Raw genomic sequence first — 19,924 nt, forward strand, 5'->3', positions numbered from 1 at the left:
GAGGCATCATTAAAATAGCGACGTTAGTTGGATGTGTTGTTTCAATGCTGTTTTAAGTCATCGCGGCCATAAACTAATGACTTTATTTTTATTAAAAAAAAATATACATTTGAAACGAGGCCACATAACATGACACGGGGGACTCACCTGTAGGAACAGGTCCTGTTTGCTGGCTGAGTTGTGCTGGACGGGGGTTGAAGTGCCCGTTCCTGACTGGGGGGTACCACGGATGCTGGTACTGGGGGTCCTGGACTGGGCCTGGACTGACTTCAGGACAGACCGGCTCGGCAGGGTCAACCTGGTCTCTGCATCAGGGACATGGACTGCACTGCCAAGCTGCACACACACACACACACACACACACACACAGTGTTGGTGAAAGTAGCCCTGTATTAAATATATATAGAACATCTGACTGGAGCTGTATTCATAAAGAGCCTCAGTAGGAGTGGTGATCTAGGATCAGTTTGTCATTTAGACCCTACTGGCTAAGACGACACGGACCTGATCCTAGACGGACCCGATCCTAGACCCTACACGGACCCGATCCTAGACCCTACACGGACCTGATCCTAGACCCTACACGGACCTGATCCTAGACCCTACACGGACCTGATCCTAGACCCTACACGGACCTGATCCTAGACCCTACACGGACCTGATCCTAGACCCACACGGACCTGATCCTAGACCCTACACGGACCTGATCCTAGACCCTACACGGACCTGATCCTAGACCATACACGGACCTGATCCTAGACCATACACGGACCTGATCCTAGACCTACACGGACCTGATCCTAGACCATACACCCTGATCCTAGACCATACACGGACCTGATCCTAGACGGACCTGACCCTGGCAAAGACCTACACGGACCTGATCCTAGACCATACACGGACCTGATCCTAGACCCTACTGACTACACGGACCTGATCCTAGACCCTACTGACTACACGGACCTGATCCTGGCAAAGACTACATGGACAGATGGGACCTGATCCTAGATCCTAATGAATAAGACTGATGGACCTCATCCTAATGAATAAGACTACATGGACAAATGGGACCTGATCCTAGATCAGCACTCCTACTGAGACACTAATAATAGTGACCCCAGACAAAGTGCTTTTCTAGATCAATGCTGAAAGCCGGTTACAGGAGACAACCTCACCTCCAGAGAGGCCTTGACGTCCATCAGGTAGTGTCTCCTCCTGCGGCTGGACATCTTGTTCTGAACTATGATCTCATCCCAGCTCCGGGAAACCTGACCGACCCTGTAGACCAGGAGAACGAACACACCCACCAATGTCATGACAATGACGTGGTAATAGAATGTTATAGCAAGAGTGTGATTACACATATATGTTTGTGTACACACACACACACACACACACACACACACACACACACACACACACACACACCTTTCAGAGAGTATTCATATAGCCCTTGTCTTATTCCACTTGTTTTGTTACAGCCCCGAATTCAAAAATGTTATTGTTTCTCACCCATTTGCACACAATACCCCTCAACAAAATGACAGAGTTGAAAGCATGTTTTGAATCCGTCCACACATTTTAATCAAAATGAAATACAGAAATCTTATTTAGTTAATTATTCAGAGCCCCTTTGTTATGACACTCCAAATTGGGCTCGGGTGCATCACGATTTCCTTCGATCACCCGCGAGACGTCGCTACAACTCGATTGGAGTCCACCTGTATCCAATTCAATAGTTTGGACATTGATTTAGAGAGAAACACACCTGTCTATATGAGGGTCCCAGAGTTGACAGGTTAGATCAGAGTTGACAGGTTAGATCTGAACTACCCAGACTCTGTCTAGAGCTGGCCGTCCGACCAAAATTCTCAATAAATTTGCTACAATTTCTATTAAAAATGTTTTCACTGTCATTATGGTGTATTGTAAGGGAACAAAAACATACATTTAATCCATTTATTTTATTCAGGCTGTAAAACAACAAAATGTGGAATAAGTGAAGGGGTATGAGTACTTTCTGGAGATACTGTATTAAAATCCTCACCTATAGACATCTTCAGAGGACAGCTGATTGAGAATCTTAGCCAGTATGTGTCTGAGATTCTTCTTCTTCAGCTCGGTAAAGATGTCTACCTTTCCCAGGCCCATCTTCCTGCCGATCAGCCCAGCCAGGGCATGGTGGTCCTGAAGGCCTCCTTCTCAGAGACCCTCAGCAGTTCCTCCAGACTGGTGCGCTCCAGCAACATCCTGGATGTCCTCTGGGACAGGGCCCGGACCATCTGCAGGGCCGGCGTGAAGGACAGGTCCTCTAGCTTAGCGGTGGTTGTTGTTTTTGGCGGCGTCACATCCGGGAAGACGTCACTGTCGTCATCCTCCTTGAAGAAGCTGCGCTCCAGATGTTCCTGGGATACGAGGTTCTTCTTCTCTCTGCGATGAGTTCTGTGGGCTGCCAGGTTCCTCACGTCCCGGTCCCCCTCAGACTGGGAACCCCCCTCTCGGAGAGTGGAGAGGCGACGCTGGCGCTCCAGTCTGGACCTGATGATCATAATTTGATGATCATAAATAACTTTTAAAAAACAGCAGCAAGCAACAAACTGAATTACACCAAGTACAACTAAAATTATTAAATATTACAATTATTAGCTACAAAAACACCATAAACATACAACACTAAAAACATTCTACAGCAATGTTTCACAACTCAACTTTCTCACCCCCCCCAAACAGCACACATTTGTATATACTGTTGAGGGTACTCAACGATTGGAGATGAAAAACACTGTTCTAGGGCGTTCAATGGAAGTCAAAAAGCTATCTGGCCTACCTCCTCTTCATCATCATCATCTCAGCCAGCCTGCTGGGGGTCTCCTTGCACCTGGAGCTACCCGACGACAACAGCAGCAGCTCCTGGAAGGAACCATCATTGTCTACCGTGGAGTCCTGAGATTTATCCAGAGCCAAGGAGCTGAAGCCGCTGTCCTCAGACATAGAGCGGTCGTAGAGTTTACGAGTAGGGGTGGAGGAAGGGGTGTCAAAGTGGTATTTAGGAGTAGGGGTGCTCAGGACACTCAGGCTGTCCAAGAGGTTAGCTGCTACGTCGTTGTTGACAGGAGTCTGGAAGTTGTCTTTGGCCGAGGGTGTTAATCTGCTATAGCGTGGGGTCTCCAGCATCTCTGTGGTAAGGAGGTCTGAGGGACCGACGCTCTCTTCCGGGTCTACATCTGAGAGCGACGTAGCAGACACCTTTCTCTCAAAGAGAGTGACATTGGCCATGTTGCATTTACCATCTTCGAGTGTCGAGGTTTTTACAAGAGAGAAGAGGAGGCGCAGTTTCCTGCCGGACAGAAGCACGTCTTCTGGATTTAAAGTGCTTGAAGCCAAAGCTCCAATCGTAAAGGCATCCGGCGAGTCAAAGACCACATTTGAGCCGTGTTCAGTTCTCTCATTGGATGACGAGTCAGTCTTTTTAGTGCGTGGCGTTTCTGTTTCGTCTGCAGTCTTAGACACGAGGAGACGTCTTCTCAGCAACGGCTCTCTCCTGGATAGTTTAGAGTTTCACACCAGCCGTTCTTTACCGGCTGCTCCTTCAAGGCGTCTCTCTGTGGACTTCTGACGCCCGCTTGTCGTCTGTTCTTTCTGGGTGACAGAGGTTCGCATCTCTGTGAAACATTCTCTTTAGGCGTTTCGTGATAACCATCAGAAGATAAACACTTTGAGAGGTCAAAATCCTCTCCGCTCTCAATTTTAGAGCTGTAGCCACTGTCCAGGTATCCGCTGTCCTGACAAGCTCCACATTGCAGGTCTTTGAGGTTGTGGAAATTGACATCTGGTTTGAGACAGTGCTCCATACTCCCTTTCAGATGTAGAAACACAAATATTTCACCAGGTTGACAGGTCTGGTGTTTCAAACTGATCTGTGAGAAGACATTGGAAAAACAATGCAGTTAAGACAAAAAGGATTAGGTCACTTTTGTTGTAAAACTAGCTAGCTAGCTAACGTTAGCTCTAAGTTAATTCATGTAGCTAGCTAGTTATCTCAAATTAAACAAAATGTAAACTGTACTCAATTTTGGTAAATACAAATATATCTAGCTGACTTCAGCTATAATTATTTTTTTTTAAATACAATTTTTAAAAAGTGGTCAATAGTTAACAGGTTATGAGAGTAGTTACTTTAAACCTTCCAAGTGGATCAAAACAAACAACCAGAAGCTAACTAGCAGTCGACGACAGTGACAACAGCTCGGCAGTTGCTATGCTGTTGATGAACCGTCGTTTTGGGGGTTTTCAACTGTTCCGGGTGGATGTCTCCATGGCTCCCAGGCGCCCGCTCAAAACTGCACTGCGACCGCCAAAAAACCCTCGCCTGAGGCTGGGGACACTGGCTCCTTCTCTCTCCCTAGAGACCCATTAGCCCGCTGGCCAGTTGGCTGACTGAAAGGTTGGCTGGCTGACTGACTGACTGGCTGTTGGCTGACTGGCTGGCTGACTGGCTAGTTGGCTGACTGACTGACTGACTGACTGACTGACTGGCTGACTGGCTAGTTGGCTGACTGACTGGCTGGCTGACTGGCTGACTGACTGGCTGACTGACTGACTGACTGGCTGGCTGACTAACTAGTTGGCTGACTGAAACTGGCTGGCTGACTGACTGGCTGACTGAAAGGCTAGCTGACTGGCTGGTTGGCTGACTGACTGACTGGCTGACTGGCTGGCTGACTGGCTGGCTGACTGGCTGACTGGCTGACTGACTGGCTGGCTGGCTAACTGAACTGGCTGACTGGCTGGCTGAGGCTGGCTGACTGACTGGCTGGCTGACTGGCTGGTGGCTGGCTGACTGGCTGGCTGGCTGGCTGGCTGACTGGCTGGCTGGCTGACTGACTGGCTGACTGGCTGACTGGCTAGCTGGACTGGCTGGCTGGCTGGCTGACTGGCTGGTTGGCTGGCTGGCTGGCTGACTGGCTGGCTGACTGGCTGGCTGGCTGACTGGCTGGCTAGCTGGCTAGCTGACTGGCTGGCTTCAAAAACAAAAATGTTAAAAAGCAGTTGCAATTTCAGAATGTGATGGCAATGTCAGAGTCCATTGTTTGTTGTATTATTACTAGTTAGCTTTGCTTGTTAAACAATTGGATTACTAGCTGAAAGTTAATATACTAAATGTTAGCAACTCACCTTGAAATACATACTAAAAATGTAACATATATACACAAGCCTGAGACAGACGTTAACGTTACGTAGAAAACTAGTAAACCTTACTTACCTAGTTATTGTTTCAGAAAGAAAGTTAATCCGTGTCGAAGTGTTGTTTACTAAACTTCTAGCCAAAAGGCAAAATGTCGGACATTGCAAAGAGCTATATCGTGTTGTACCCAGACGACAGTCTCCTCGTCCTCCTCATGAACTGCGTGTGTTTAGGACTGAGATGTTTTCAAATCTGGTGCAAGTCTCTCGCTCCACTTCTCGCGATGCTTTGTTTTCCCAAACACACGCACTGTAGTCTCGTCCTCCTCATGAACTGCGTGTGTTTAGGACTGAGATGTTTTTCAAATCTGGTGCAAGTCTCTCACTCCACGTCTCGCTCCACTTCTCGCGATGCTTTGTTTTCCCAAACACACGCACTGTAGTCTCGTCCTCCTCATGAACTGCGTGTGTTTAGGACTGAGATGTTTTCAAATCTGGTGCAATTCTCTTACTCCACTTCTCGCTTTGTTTTCCACTTCTCGCGATGCTTTGTTTTCCCAAACACACGCACTGTAGTCTGGGAGGTAAATTCTCCTTCTTTCTTTCAATTTACCGGACAGTGTAGATTGCTGTGCGTTTAGCGAAACTCTCCCGGTTGATGTCAACACAAGATTGTAATCACTCATTCTTGCATGTTATACCCTCGTTTAGGTTGGCTAGTAACATCTAAACTGCAGACATGGTGGCCACTAAGAAAACTGTGAGTTTGAGATTGGAAAAATCGTTCATTTATCATATAAATGTTTGCGCACATCCTTAAACTTAATCGGTGATGGGGTAAATGTTATTTTCAAATCGTTCATTTATCCCAGTGTTGAGTGACCAAGCAGTGTCCGCTTTCGGGTTAGCGAAGGAACTTTTAGGCTTACGAGTGTCTACGATGCATCTTTCCTAGGTCGGTAGATGTGGTGTTTCGGGAAACGCATGTTATGACAACGTTCGGTAGATGCGTCGTTGCGGAATGTGTAATTAAAGGCAGCGTTCATTCTCCGGTAAGCGTTCTCCGTTCAAATACATTGGACCAAATAGTAAAATGAAACCCCATTGAAATGAACATTAAATTGACTTAGATATCATTGAAATATGTAGGCCTGTGTAGTATAGACCGTATGCAGGCTATTCACTTTAATGTAGTCGTCGCGGTTTTCATTTTAAGACATTGGCAACTGTGTATTTGTAGTCAACTTCGTTGTGAAGTTATCGACGGTCACACAGAGACCGATCCACATCTGGATTCTGTGTTTAGCGAGATCTTCTGTGTATAAAGTGACGCAGTAAGGGGAAAAACGCAGGCAACGACGCACTTCGCTTTTTCTACGAGTGGTCTGCGGCAGTCGATAAATAACTCGCGTTTAAGTACAACTTTAGTTGTGCTGGTTTTAGGAAACGGCTCGGAGGTTTTTAACATTGCTCATACGAAGGTTCTAACGATGAAGTTAGTCGTAAGATGCTTTTGTGAAGCCGGGCCCTCGCCTGGTCTATATTGACATGCCATGATGCATGGGTAACCGATGTGAAATGGCTAGCTAGTTAGCGGTGGTGCGCGCTAATAGCGTTTCAATCAGTGACGTCACTCGCTTTGAGACCTTGAAGTAGTTGTTCCCCTTGAGCTACAAGGGCCGTGGCTTTTGTGGCGCGATGGGTAACGATGCTTCGTGAGTGACTGTGGTTGATGTGTGCAGAGGATCCCTGGTGGGTGCGAGGAGAGGGACGGAAGCTATACTGTTACACATGGATTGTGTTCTGTCATTTAAAAAAAAATAGTTAACCTTTTTATTTAACTAAGTAAATTAAGAACAAATTCTTATTTACAATGATGGCCTACCCTGGACGAAGTTGGGACAATTGTGTGTCGCCCTATGGGACTTCCATTCACAGCAGGTTGTGATACAGCCTGGAATCGAACCAGGGTCTGTAGTGACAGTGAGATGCAGTGTCTTAGACCGCTGAACCAGGGTCTGTAGTGACGCCTCTAGCACTGAGATGCAGTGTCTTAGACCTCTGAACCAGGGTCTGTAGTGACGCCTCTAGCACTGAGATGCAGTGTCTCAGACCGCTGAACCAGGGTCTGTAGTGACGCCTCTAGCACTGAGATGCAGTGTCTTAGACCTCTGAACCAGGGTCTGTAGTGACGCCTCTAGCACTGAGATGCAGTGTCTCAGACCGCTGAACCAGGGTCTGTAGTGACGCCTCTACCACTGAGATGCAGTGCCTTAGACCGCTGCGCCACTCGGGAGCCTATTTATGCAGTCCTGGGCTAAAAGCAGCCCGACTGTCAGAAGGCCAACTTTCCGACAGTTGGTCTCTAATCAGTTTCTCTCCCCAGAAAAAGTCCCTGGAGTCCATCAACTCTCGTCTTCAGCTGGTGATGAAGAGTGGTAAATACGTACTGGGCTACAAACAGACTCAGAGGATGATCCGCCAGGGCAAAGCCAAGCTGGTCATCCTGGCCAACAACACACCTGCTCTCAGGTAACTACACTGATCCAAAAATATAAACGCAACATGTGAAGTGTTAGCCTAGTGGTTAGAGTGTAGAGGCGGCAGGGTAGCCTAGTGGTTAGAGGCGGCAGGGTAGCCTAGTGGTTAGAGGCGGCAGGGTAGCCTAGTGGTTAGAGGCGGCAGGGTAGCCTAGTGGTTAGAGGCGGCAGGGTAGCCTAGTGGTTAGAGGCGGCAGGGTAGCCTAGTGGTTAGAGGCGGCAGGGTAGCCTAGTGGTTAGAGGCGGCAGGGTAGCCTAGTGGTTAGAGCGTTGGACTAGTAACCGGAAGGTTGCAAGTTCAAACCCCTGAGCTGACAAGGTACAAGGTAGCCTAGTGGTTAGAGGCGGTAGCCTAGTGGTTAGAGCGTTGGACTAGTAACCGGAAGGTTGCAAGTTCAAACCCCCGAGCTGACAATCTGTCGTTCTGCCCCTGAACAGGCAGTTAACCCACTGGTTAGGCCGTCATTGAAAATAAGAATTTGTTCTTAACTGACTTGCCTAGTTAAATAAAGGTAAAATAAAATTATAAAGGTACACGTTGTGCTGGGAGGGGACAATAAAAGACACTCTAAAATGTGCAGTTTTGTCACACAATGCCACCGATGTTTTGATGGAGCATGCAAATTGGCATGTTTACTGCAGGAATGTCCACCAGAGCTGTTGCCAGAGAAGTACAAGCGACCACGCGTAAACCAGGCCCAACCGACCACATAAACCAGGCCCAACCGACCACGCATAAACCAGGCAACCGACCACCGTAAAACCAGGCCCACCGTAAACCAGGCCCACAATGCCCACCGTTTTGATGGAGCCAGGCCCAACCGACCACATGTTAAACCAGGCCCAACCGACCACCAAACCAGGCCCAACCGACCACGAAACCAGGCCCAACCGACCACGCGTAAACCAGGCCCAATCGACCACGCGTAAACCAGGCCCAACCGACCACGCGTAAACCAGGCCCAACCGACCACGCGTAAACCAGGCCCAACCGACCAGGTGGACGCCCTGGGCCGGCGTGATTACACATCTGGCTTCTTCACCTGAGAGGGTCGTCTGAGACCAATCACCCGGATAGCTGATTAAACTGTGGGTTTGGCACAAATGAAGAATGTCTACACAAACTGTCAGAAAGCGTCTCAGGGAAGCTCGTCTAAGTTTCCGTGCTTGTCGTCCTCACCAGGGTCTTTACCTGAATGCAGTTTGGCGTCGTAACCCGACTTCAGTGGGCAAATGGTCACCTTCAATGGCCAATGACACGCTGAAGAAGTGCGCTCTAAACGGATGAATCCCCGGTTCCAACTGTACCCGGTGCATTTGTCGTTGTTGTGTGGTCAAGCGGTTTTCTGATGTCGACGTTGTGAACAGAGTGCCTCGTGGTGGAGGTGGGGTTATAGTATGGGGCATAAGCTACGGACAACAAACACTATGGCGATTTGAATACACAGGGATGTAGATGATGAGATCCCGAGGCCCCATTGTTTCAGCACGACGATGAATGGCGACCCCCATGTCGCAAGAAATCTGGACACAATTCCCGGAAGGCTGGAAATGTCCGGTGCTTCCATGGCCTGCATACGCTCCTCCACTCTGGATCCACGTGTACGACTGTGTCCCAGTTCCCGCCAATATCTAGCAACTTCAACACAGCCATTTGAATTAGAGTGGGACAACATTCCACAGGCCACACACAATCAACAGCCTGATTAACTCTATGTGAAGGAGATATGTCACACTGCATGAGGTAAATGGTTTGTCACATCAGATACGGCCTTACCTTTTTTTTGTTGATAAGGTGTCTGTGACCAACAGATTCATATCTCTGTGTTCACAGTTGTGTGAAATCTATAGATTAGGGCCTGATGAATTGATTTAAATTGACTTGATTATTTGAAATCAGGTGTGCTACTACTTGGCTGGTGCAGAAACCTCTTTCCCTCAGGGAAGATTACGCAGTCCTGCTCAGCACTGATATTGAACTAAAGTGAACCCACCCTAAAAGTGACTGGGCTCAGCACTGATATTGAACTAGAGTGAATCCACCCTAAAAGTGACTGGGCTCAGCACTGATATTGAACTAAAGTGAACCCACCCTAAAAGTGACTGGGCTCAGCACTGATATTGAACTAAAGTGAACCCACCCTAAAAGTGACTGGGCTCAGCACTGATATTGAACTAAAGTGAACCCACCCTAAAAGTGACTGGGCTCAGCACTGATATTGAACTAAAGTGAACCCACCCTAAAAGTGACTGGGTTCAGCACTGATATTGAACTAAAGTGAACCCACCCTAAAAGTGACTGCGCTCAGCACTGATATTGAACTAGAGTGAACCCACCCTAAAAGTGACTGGGCTCAGCACTGATATTGAACTAAAGTGAATCCACCCTAAAAGTGACTGGGCTCAACACTGATATTGAACTAAAGTGAACCCACCCTAAAAGTGACTGGGCTCAGCACTGATATTGAACTAGAGTGAACCCACCCTAAAAGTGACTGGGCTCAGCACTGATATTGAACTAAAGTGAACCCACCCTAAAAGTGACTGGGCTCAGCACTGATATTGAACTAAAGTGAACCCACCCTAAAAGTGACTGGGCTCAGCACTGATATTGAACTAAAGTGAACCCACCCTAATAGTGACTGTGCTCAGCACTGATATTGAACTAGAGTGAATCCACCCTAAAAGTGACTGGGCTCAGCACTGATATTGAACTAAAGTGAACCCACCCTAAAAGTGACTGGGCTCAGCACTGATATTGAACTAAAGTGAACCCACCCTAAAAGTGACTGCGCTCAGCACTGATATTGAACTAGAGTGAACCCACCCTAAAAGTGACTGCGCTCAGCACTGATATTGAACTAAAGTGAACCCACCCTAAAAGTGACTGGGCTCAGCACTGATATTGAACTAAAGTGAACCCACCCTAAAAGTGACTGGGCTCAGCACTGATATTGAACTAAAGTGAACCCACCCTAAAAGTGACTGGGCTCAGCATTGATATTGAACTAAAGTGAACCCACCCTAAAAGTGACTGGGCTCAGTCAGCACTGATATTGAACTAAAGTGAACCCACCCTAATAGTGACTGGGCTCAGCACTGATATTGAACTAAAGTGAACCCACCCTAAAAGTGACTTGAACTCTTCTCCCGGTAGGAAATCAGAGATCGAGTACTATGCGATGCTGGCTAAGACTGGGGTCCACCACTACAGTGGGAACAACATAGAGCTTGGCACGGCCTGTGGAAAGTACTTCAGAGTCTGTACCCTGGCCATCATTGACCCTGGTGAGTTTGTTTGAAATCTTCCATGAAATTGGGACAAATGTGACAACGCTGTCACGTGTGTGTGTGTGTGTGGTGTGTGTGTGTGGTGTGTGTGTGTGTGTGTGTGTGTGTGTGTGTGTGTGTAAACTGTTATTCTCTCACTACTGGTTTCTAGAATGTAACTTATGATTATTTTCTAATCATCCACAGGTGATTCAGACATCATCAGGAGTATGCCTGATCAGCCACAGGGGGAGAAGTAGTCTAGTTGCTTCACTTCCGTTTCTCTGTAGATGTATTTTGGTATAAATAAATCGACTTCAAGATGTCCCAGTTGTTTTTGTCATATGTTTAGTCATTGACATGTGATTGTCGTACAATGGAAGACATTGTGGAAGAGACTAAGAAATGTGGGCACTTGTGGGGTTTTTCTACATCAAGCTTGCATTGTGTTGGGTCACCCCCCCTGGCGTTGGGTCACCCCCTGGTGTTGGGTCACCCCCTGGTGTTGGGTCACCCCCTGGCGTTGGGTCACCCCCTGGCGTTGGGACACCCCTCTGGCGTTGGGTCACCCCCTGGCGTTGGGTCACCCCCCGTTGTTGGGTCACCCCCTGGCGTTGGGTCACCCCCTGGTGTTGGGTCACCCCCTGGCGTTGGGTCACCCCCTGGCGTTGGGTCACCCCCCTGGCGTTGGGTCACCCCCTGGCGTTGGGTCACGTTGGGTCCCCTGGCGCTCGGTCACCCCCTGGCGCTCAGTCACCCCTGGTGCTCAGTCACCCCTGGTGTTAATGGACTGTAGTAGACCCACAAAGGTCAAAAGGCACAATACCATCTTCACAACTAGTGTATCGGACTCTCCACTGATACATATTACATCACCACTTTTAGATGGGCCCATATAATTGTCCCAACAGTCAACAACAATTCCTTCACTGAAATAATAGATTGTTAGTGGTCACTCACAACACAGCAATATAAATCTGTCATTGGGCACTGTCAAACTCCCAGAGCACAGTCCAGGGATGTATTCATTCTGCCTGATGGGTTCAAAACATTTCCCAACTAAAACTATAGTTGCTATTGGACAAATACAAGTAGGATTCGTTTGCTTCTGTTTTTAAGATACTTTTTTTTTTTTTAGCAACAGAATCGTCAGAATGAATACACTAGTTCTGGTTGAGTTCAGACCCTCTACAGCCCATCCTAATGTTCCAGTTCAGTCTCAGTGTGGGTTGGTTCACAACTTCCACTCCAGACGTTCTAGGTTTCTCCAGAACATTAGGACGGGCTACAATGTAATCACAAGATTAGTTAATTCACTTGTGTTTGGCCTTAGTGGCCAGAGCCTGTAGGTTAGCCGGTCCTCCCCACACTGTCCCGAACACGTCCCTCTCAGTCCTCAGGGCCACCTCCAGGGGCAGCTCTCTCCCAGACACCACCACGCTCTTTATGGCTCTGATGACCGGGGCTGGACCCGTGGTGTAGCATCCCAACCACTGCTCTGCCTCCAGGAGGGCATTGGCTCCAGACCCAGCCAGGGAACCTTCCAGGACCCCGTCCGCAAGCCCAATCTGAAGCCCCATCTCTGGGTCTATTTTCAAAGCGCCACCCAGCATCTTCAGGGCGTTCTGGCCGCCTACGATGCGTACCAATCTAGCTGCACCGCCCCAACCAGGGACCAGACCCATGTGTTTATGGACAAACTGGATCACACTGCCCGGCGCCATCAACCTAGCAGGGAGAGACCGGGACGTTGGTTTTTTAGAGATTGGAAACTTGGTGGATTTGTTTTTTGGATATTTCTAGAAAATGACTTTTTATTGTGAACTCTACCTGTCTCCACTATCTGGATGTAGGCCTAAAGTTAATAAACACAATGGTGATATCTATGGACAGTGAGTCACGTTACTGTACCTAAAGTCACAGGCAGTAGTGAGTTCAGCTCCTCCCCCCAGTGCGTTCCCTTCCACCAGAGCTACAGACAACAGAGGTAACCTTCAACAGAGAACACGTGGGTTAGTGTGGCACAGAGCATCTGGTATGACACGCCAATCTAGAACTTCCTACCACAGAGGGTAGTGTAACTACCTCAGTAGTCTGGTCAGGGCATTCTGCATGAACGTACACATCTTCATCCCATCCTGAAAGACAAGACGCATCGTTTTAGACCAGGAGGTCCAACTCATTCCATGGAGGGCCTGGTAGTGTCATACCAGATGCTCTGTGCCACACTAACCCACGTGTTCTCTGTTGTTACCTCTGTTGTCTGTAGCTCTGGTGGAGGGGGAGGGGGGTTCCTTTCAATTAAGACCTAGACAACCAGGTGAGGGGACTTCCTGACTAATTAGTGACCTTAATTCATCAACCAAGGACTTAAAGAAGCACACTCAGACACTCGGCCCTCTGTGGAATGAGTTTGACACGTGGTTTAGGAAGTCAGATTGGATGGAAGTAGGAGTGCCCCAATACAATGTGACTGAATAAAAATGGTTCACTGAGAGAGAACCTCAGAGACTGACCTGAGGGTTGGATATATCTCTGACAACATTGAGGACTGACCTGAGGGTTGGATATATCTCTGACAACATTGAGGACTGACCCGAGGGTTGAATATATCTCTGACAACATTGAGGACTGACCTGAGGGTTGGATATATCTCTGACAACATTGAGGACTGACCTGAGGGTTTGAAAATCTCTGACAACATTGAGGACTGACCTGAGGGTTGGATATATCTCTGACAACATTGAGGACTGACCTGAGGGTTGGATATATCTTGACAACATTGAGGACTGACCTGAGGGTTTGAAAATCTCTGACAACATTGAGGACTGACCTGAGGGTTGGATATATCTTGACAACATTGAGGACTGACCTGAGGGTTTGAAAAATCTCTGACAACATTGAGGACTGACCTGAGGGTTGAATATATCTCTGACAACATTGAGGACTGACCCGAGGGTTGGATATATCTCTGACAACATTGAGGACTGACCTGAGGTTGGATATATCTCTGACAACATTGAGGACTGACCTGAGGGTTGGATATATCTCTGACAACATTGAGGACTGACCTGAGGGTTGGATATATCTCTGACAACATTGAGGACTGACTTGAGGGTTGGAAAAATCTCTGACAACATTGAGGACTGACCCGAGGGTTGGATATTTCTCTGACAACATTGAGGACTGACCCCAGGGTTGGATATATCTCTGACAACATTGAGGACTGACCTGAGGTTGGATATATCTCTGACAACATTGAGGACTGACCTGAGGGTTGGATATATCTATGACAACATTGAGGACTGACCCGAGGGTTGGATATATCTCTGACTGCGTTGATGACTGACCTGAGGATTGGATATATCTCTGACAATATTGAGGACTGACCTGAGGGTTGGATATAGCCCTGACTGCGTTGAGATCTGACCCAGAGCAGAATGTCCCAGCAGCCCCCTGGATGATGAGACCTTTGCCCTCCGTCCACTCCTCTAGCTGGGACACCCTCTCCTCCAGCTCCACCATCATGGAACCTGGAGAAAACAGGGTAGTGTTCAGTAGAGATAAAACGTTTTGAACCTGAGTGAAACACGGAGGTAAAACATGAACATGTTCAATATGAGGTGGAGGATTGACGAGAGAAGAACTGCTTCTCTTCTAGTTTTCATGTGATGAAAATTCTAGATAGTCTGCATAATCAAATAACATTCAGCTCAGACACCCATACATACCCCACCAGACATGCCACCAGGGTCTCTTCAGACACCATACATACCCCACAAGACATGCCATCGGGGTCTCTTCAGACATTCATACATACCCCACAAGACATGCCATCGGGGGTCTCTTCAGACATTCATACAAACCCCACAAGACATGCCATCAGGGTCTCTTCAGACATTCATACATACCCACAAGACATGCCACCAGGGTTCTCTTCAGACACCCATACATACCCCACAAGACATGACACCAGGGTCTCTTCAGACACCCATACATACCCCACAAGACATGCCACCAGGGTCTCTTCAGACACCCATACACACCCCACAAGACATGCCACCAGGGGTCTCTTCAGGCACCAAGACATACCCCACAAGACATGCCACCAGGGTCTCTTCAGACACCTGTACATACCCCACAAGACATGCCACCAGGGGTCTCTTCAGACACCCGTACATACCCCACAAGACATGCCAGCAGGGGTCTCTTCAGACACCCGTACATACCCACAAGACATGCCACCAGGGTCTCTTCAGACACCCATATATACCCCACAAGACATGCCATCAGGGGTCTCTTCAGACATTCATACATACCCCACAAGACATGCCACCAGGGGTCCTTCACAGTCCCCAAGTCCAAACTGAATTCACGGCAACGCACAGTATTACACAGAGCCATGATCGCATGTAACTCCCATCTCCCAATTACTCAAGCGAACAGCAAAATGACCTTTTAAAAAAAAAAAAAAAAAAACATTAAACAACATTTCATGGAACGGCGGAGACTGTGAGGGGACACAAACAAACACACAGTGTTTTGTTGTATTGTTAAATGGTTTGTAATTGTAAGTCCTTGTCCATCAGTGTATCAGTGTTCTGTTGTCATGTTTTGTGTTCTTTTTGTGGACCTCCCAGGATGAGCAGCTGCTGCAAAAGCTAATGGAGATCCAAATAAACACGTTTTTTTTTGGTCATCTGTTGCAAACGTTTTGCTACAGTGTGTCCATACTCAACACAACCCAGTTCGTTGAGCACCAGCCCCCTTAGTTCCACTGTCATTCTCAGGAGAAACAAAGAGTCGGGAAATATAAACTGAAATATATTTCACTCCGTTTGGTGAAGAGAAAACCAAAGAGAATCGGAGTGATATTTAGTCTGAATTGCAGGTCAGCAAAGAGCAACACTCGGATCAATTAATAAATATAACATTAGACAGTGCTTCCATACCAGAGAAAGCGTTCATGCGAGCAGGGTTGTTGACGGTCAGTACAGCGATGCCCGACTCCTGTTTGACAAGGTCTATAGATCCCCCAGGGAAAGCTTGGAGTTTCTCTCTGATCTCCTTCTCCTGGAACCCCTTGGCATCGGTGTAAACTGATCCAATCCCCGAGGAGGTGCTGCCCCCAGGCACCAAGCCGACTCCCCTGAGAGGTGCTGCCCCCAGGCACCAAGCCGAATGCCCCGAGGAGGTGCTGCCTGGCTGCAGACAGAACCATGCTGCTACCAGGGAAGGTAGGAGAGAAGGATGGAGGGACAGAAACAGACAGGAGAGGGACTGAGGAAGAGGAGGAGAGAGAGAAACAAAAGGAGAGGGAAACAGAGGAATCGGCACTGTTATTGAACTGTAAAACAGTTGGCCAGAGTTGGTTGCTAGGCCGTATGTGTGCAGTTACCAGTCCATAATAGTCCTCTGTCTGTGCTAACTGAGGCAGTTAGACACTAGCTCAGGTCCAAGGGCATGCGTCCGGTCCCAACTAAGAGATCTACGCATGCGCAGAGGCACCTTATTGTTGTTGCCTTCGAGCGATGGACAAGAGCCTTCATGTCCTTCAGTTATATCCTCTTTATAAAAATGTGGATTCCTAAAAGCGTAGACTTTAACATCCCCAAAAGTACTGTGGAAAAACCGTCCCTAACAACCTGATAATTAGGTGACATAACATAAGAAGCGACATCTTAAAATATTTCACAAACCTGTGCTGTTTGATAGCTCAATGTTGTGGTGTTACATTGAAACCTCTCCCCCCGGAAACATGAACCAGTGAACAAGGAACTTGGCCAGCTGCACTTCGCTGGAACCGACACACGAGGGCAAGCGGACACTCCCATCATTCAGAATTATTGATTCTATGTAGTTTTACTAAAGAGAATTGTGGTATGGACTAATTTTTCGGTTTTATATGTCGTTCAAAAATTATTCAAACATCAGTTCACCCTTTTTTTCTCGACATTTATTTTTATTTAACCTTTATTTAATTGGGCAAGTCAGTTAAGAACACATCTTTATTTACAATGACAGCCTACCAAAGGCAAAAGGCCTTCTGCGGGGACAGGGGCTGAATTTTTTTATTTTATAAATTAAAAATAACATTTAAAAAAAAAAAAAAGTAAATACATGCTCCTGATATCCCTGCCTTTCCTCTCTCCCTCCTCCTGATATCCCCACCTTTCCTCTCTCCCTCCTCCTGATATCCCCACCTTTCCTCTCTCCCTCCTCTGATATCCCCACCTTTCCTCTCTCCCTCCTCCTGATATCCCCTCCTTTCCTCTCTCCCTCCTCCTGATATCCCCACCTTTCCTCCCTCCCTCCTCCTGATATCCCCACCTTTCCTCTCTCCCTCCTCCTGATATCCCCTCCTCTCTCCCTCCTCCTGATATCCCCTCCTTTCCTCTCTCCCTCCTCCTGATATCCCCTCCTCTCTCCCTCCTCCTGATATCCCCCACCTTCCCTCTCTCCCTCCTCCTGATATCCCCACCTTTCCTCTCTCCCTCCTCCTGATATCCCCTCCTCTCTCCCTCCTCCTGATATCCCCTCCTTTCTCTCTCCCTCCTCCTGATATCCCCTCCTCTCTCCCTCCTCCTGATATCCCCTCCTTTCCTCTCTCCCTCCTCCTGATATCCCCTCCTCTCTCCCTCCTCCTGATATCCCCTCCTCTCTCCCTCCTCCTGATATCCCCTCCTCTCTCCCTCCTCCTGATATCCCCACCTTTCCTCTCTCCCTCCTCCTGATATCCCCACCTTTCCTCCCTCCCTCCTCCTGATATCCCCACCTTTCCTCTCTCCCTCCTCCTGATATCCCCTCCTCTCTCCCTCCTCCTGATATCCCCTCCTCTCTCCCTCCTCCTGATATCCTCTCCTTTCCTCTCTCCCTCCTCCTGATATCCCCTCCCTCTCCCTCCTCCTGATATCCCCACCTTCCCTCTCTCCCTCCTCCTGATATCCCCACCTTTCCTCTCTCCCTCCTGATATCCCCTCCTCTCTCCCTCCTCCTGATATCCCCTCCTCTCTCCCTCCTCCTGATATCCCCTCCTTTCCTCTCTCCCTCCTCCTGATATCCCCCCCTCTCTCCCTCCTCCTGATATCCCCTCCTCTCTCCCTCCTCCTGATATCCCTCCTCTCTCCCTCCTCCTGATATCCCCACCTTTCCTCTCTCCCTCCTCCTGATATCCCCACCTTTCCTCTCTCCCTCCTCCTGATATCCCCTCCTCTCTCCCTCCTCCTGATATCCCCACCTTTCCTCTCTCCCTCCTCCTGATATCCCCTCCTCTCTCCCTCCTCCTGATATCCCCTCCTTTCCTCTCTACCTCCTCCTGATATCCCCTCCTCTCTCCCTCCTCCTGATATCCCCTCCTTTCCTCCCTCCCTCCTCCTGATATCCCCACCTTTCCTCTCTCCCTCCTCCTGATATCCCCTCCTCTCTCCCTCCTCCTGATATCCCCTCCTCTCTCCCTCCTCCTGATATCCCCACCTTTCCTCTCTCCCTCCTCCTGATATCCCCTCCTCTCTCCCTCCTCCTGATATCCCCTCCTCTCTCCCTCCTCCTGATATCCCCTCCTCTCTCCCTCCTCCTGATATCCCCACCTTTCCTTTCAACCTCCTCCTGATATCCCCACCTTTCCTTTCAACCTCCTCCTGATATCCCCACCTTTCCTTTCAACCTCCTCCTGATATCACCACCTTTCCTTTCAACCTCCTCCTGATATCACCACCTTTCCTTTCAACCTCCTCCTGATATCCCTACCTTTCCTCTCCACCTCCTCCTGATATCCACCATAATTCTGCCATAGAGTCTCCACACAGTGTGTAAGATCACATGGCAGTAGGAACAAGCTTCTTTCTGCCTGCCTCCATTCATTCCCTGTTATAAACAAAGCATTCTGTCTGAGGAACACATTCAGCTTGCAGGTCCTTATTCAGTCAGGAGAGGAGGCTTTTGTAATAACACATAGTTGGTTACCCCCCACCAGCAGCAGAGGTTGGATTCAGAACTCAGATTACAGTAAATCAACTTCTCTCAAGTGATATGGGATTGGTCCCATATCAACACTAACCCAATCTGACTGATCCCGAGAGAAGGCCAGGCTTATTCTACAATCACACATACTGATAGTGCTTCTAAAGTACAGCTCTTTCATCTATGGTTCGGCCTATATCTGTAGAATGCCCTGTTTGTTGTTTCGTCACTCTGGGCTCTGGTCAACTGTGTCCCAATGGGCTCTGGTCAAACTGTGTCCCAATGGGCCCTGGTAAAACTGTGTCCCAATGGGCACTGTTCAAAGGTAGTGCATTAAATAGGACATACTGCATTCCAATGGGCCCTGTGATGTCATCCCTCCAGGGTAGTTAAATGTGTGATGTCACCTCTCCAGGGTAGTTAAATGTGTGATGTCACCTCTCCAGGGTAGTTAAATGTGTGATGTCAGCTCTCCAGGGTAGTTAAATGTGTGATGTCACCTCTCCAGGGTAGTTAAATGTGTGATGTCACCTCTCCAGGGTAGTTAAATGTGTGATGTCATCTCTCCAGGGTAGTTAAATGTGTGATGTCACCTCTCCAGGGTAGTTACATGTGTGATGTCATCTCTCCAGGGTAGTTAAATGTGTGATGTCACCTCTCCAGGGTAGTTAAATGTGTGATGTCAGCTCTCCAGGGTAGTTACATGTGTCTAACTCAGGTGATGTATATACTGTATCTAACTCAGGTGATGTTTATACTGTATCTAACAGGTGATGGTTATACTGTATCTAACTCAGGTGATGTTTATACTGTATCTAACTCAGGTGATGTTTATACTGTATCTAACTCAGGTGATGTTTATACTGTATCTAACTCAGGTGATGTTTATACTGTATCTAACTCAGGTGATGGTTATACTGTGTCTAACAGGTGATGGTTATACTGTATCTAACTCAGGTGATGGTTATACT

General features: G+C 48.1%; 2 protein-coding genes and 1 pseudogene across 2 annotated transcripts; 1 reads left to right on the forward strand and 2 right to left on the reverse strand.

The window, feature by feature from the left end:
• Nucleotides 1-147: 147 nt before the first annotated feature.
• LOC121843578 lies at nt 148-3,552 on the reverse strand (annotated as a pseudogene).
• A 2,212-nt stretch (nt 3,553-5,764) lies between these two features.
• Nucleotides 5,765-11,320, forward strand: LOC112239353 (60S ribosomal protein L30-like). Its single transcript, XM_042313306.1, has 4 exons — nt 5,765-5,944; nt 7,571-7,716; nt 10,882-11,012; nt 11,202-11,320. The coding sequence occupies exons 1-4, from the start codon at nt 5,924-5,926 to the stop codon at nt 11,252-11,254; spliced, it is 351 nt and encodes a 116-aa protein (XP_042169240.1). The 5' UTR covers nt 5,765-5,923; the 3' UTR covers nt 11,255-11,320.
• Nucleotides 11,321-11,721: 401 nt separating this feature from the next.
• On the reverse strand, nt 11,722-16,101 carry LOC121843577 (ethylmalonyl-CoA decarboxylase-like). The gene is made up of 5 exons (XM_042313307.1): nt 15,947-16,101; nt 14,385-14,527; nt 13,080-13,132; nt 12,906-12,986; nt 11,722-12,722 (listed from the first exon to the last, which is right to left on the reverse strand). Exons 1-5 carry the CDS (start codon nt 15,960-15,962, stop codon nt 12,308-12,310), a joined length of 708 nt encoding a protein of 235 aa, XP_042169241.1. The 5' UTR covers nt 15,963-16,101; the 3' UTR covers nt 11,722-12,307.
• Nucleotides 16,102-19,924: the final 3,823 nt, after the last annotated feature.

The sequence above is a fragment of the Oncorhynchus tshawytscha genome, unplaced genomic scaffold (assembly GCF_018296145.1).
Source record: "Oncorhynchus tshawytscha isolate Ot180627B unplaced genomic scaffold, Otsh_v2.0 Un_contig_15452_pilon_pilon, whole genome shotgun sequence".
In the NCBI taxonomy this organism is placed as follows: Eukaryota; Metazoa; Chordata; class Actinopteri; order Salmoniformes; family Salmonidae; genus Oncorhynchus; species Oncorhynchus tshawytscha.

What these genes read in the sequence shown, in the direction of transcription:
- LOC121843577 (XM_042313307.1), bottom strand. An exon ending in GCCCTGACCAGACTACTGAG is followed by an intron (nt 12,987 to 13,079) that starts GTAGTTACACTA and finishes TCTCTGTTGAAG; the next exon opens with GTTACCTCTGTTGTCTGTAG. An exon ending in ACTACTGCCTGTGACTTTAG is followed by an intron (nt 12,723 to 12,905) that starts GTACAGTAACGT and finishes TCTCCCTGCTAG; the next exon opens with GTTGATGGCGCCGGGCAGTG.
- LOC112239353 (XM_042313306.1), top strand. Translation starts at nt 5,924, where the DNA reads ATGGTGGCCACTAAGAAAACT. An exon ending in AACAACACACCTGCTCTCAG is followed by an intron (nt 7,717 to 10,881) that starts GTAACTACACTG and finishes TTCTCCCGGTAG; the next exon opens with GAAATCAGAGATCGAGTACT. An exon ending in CCTGGCCATCATTGACCCTG is followed by an intron (nt 11,013 to 11,201) that starts GTGAGTTTGTTT and finishes AATCATCCACAG; the next exon opens with GTGATTCAGACATCATCAGG.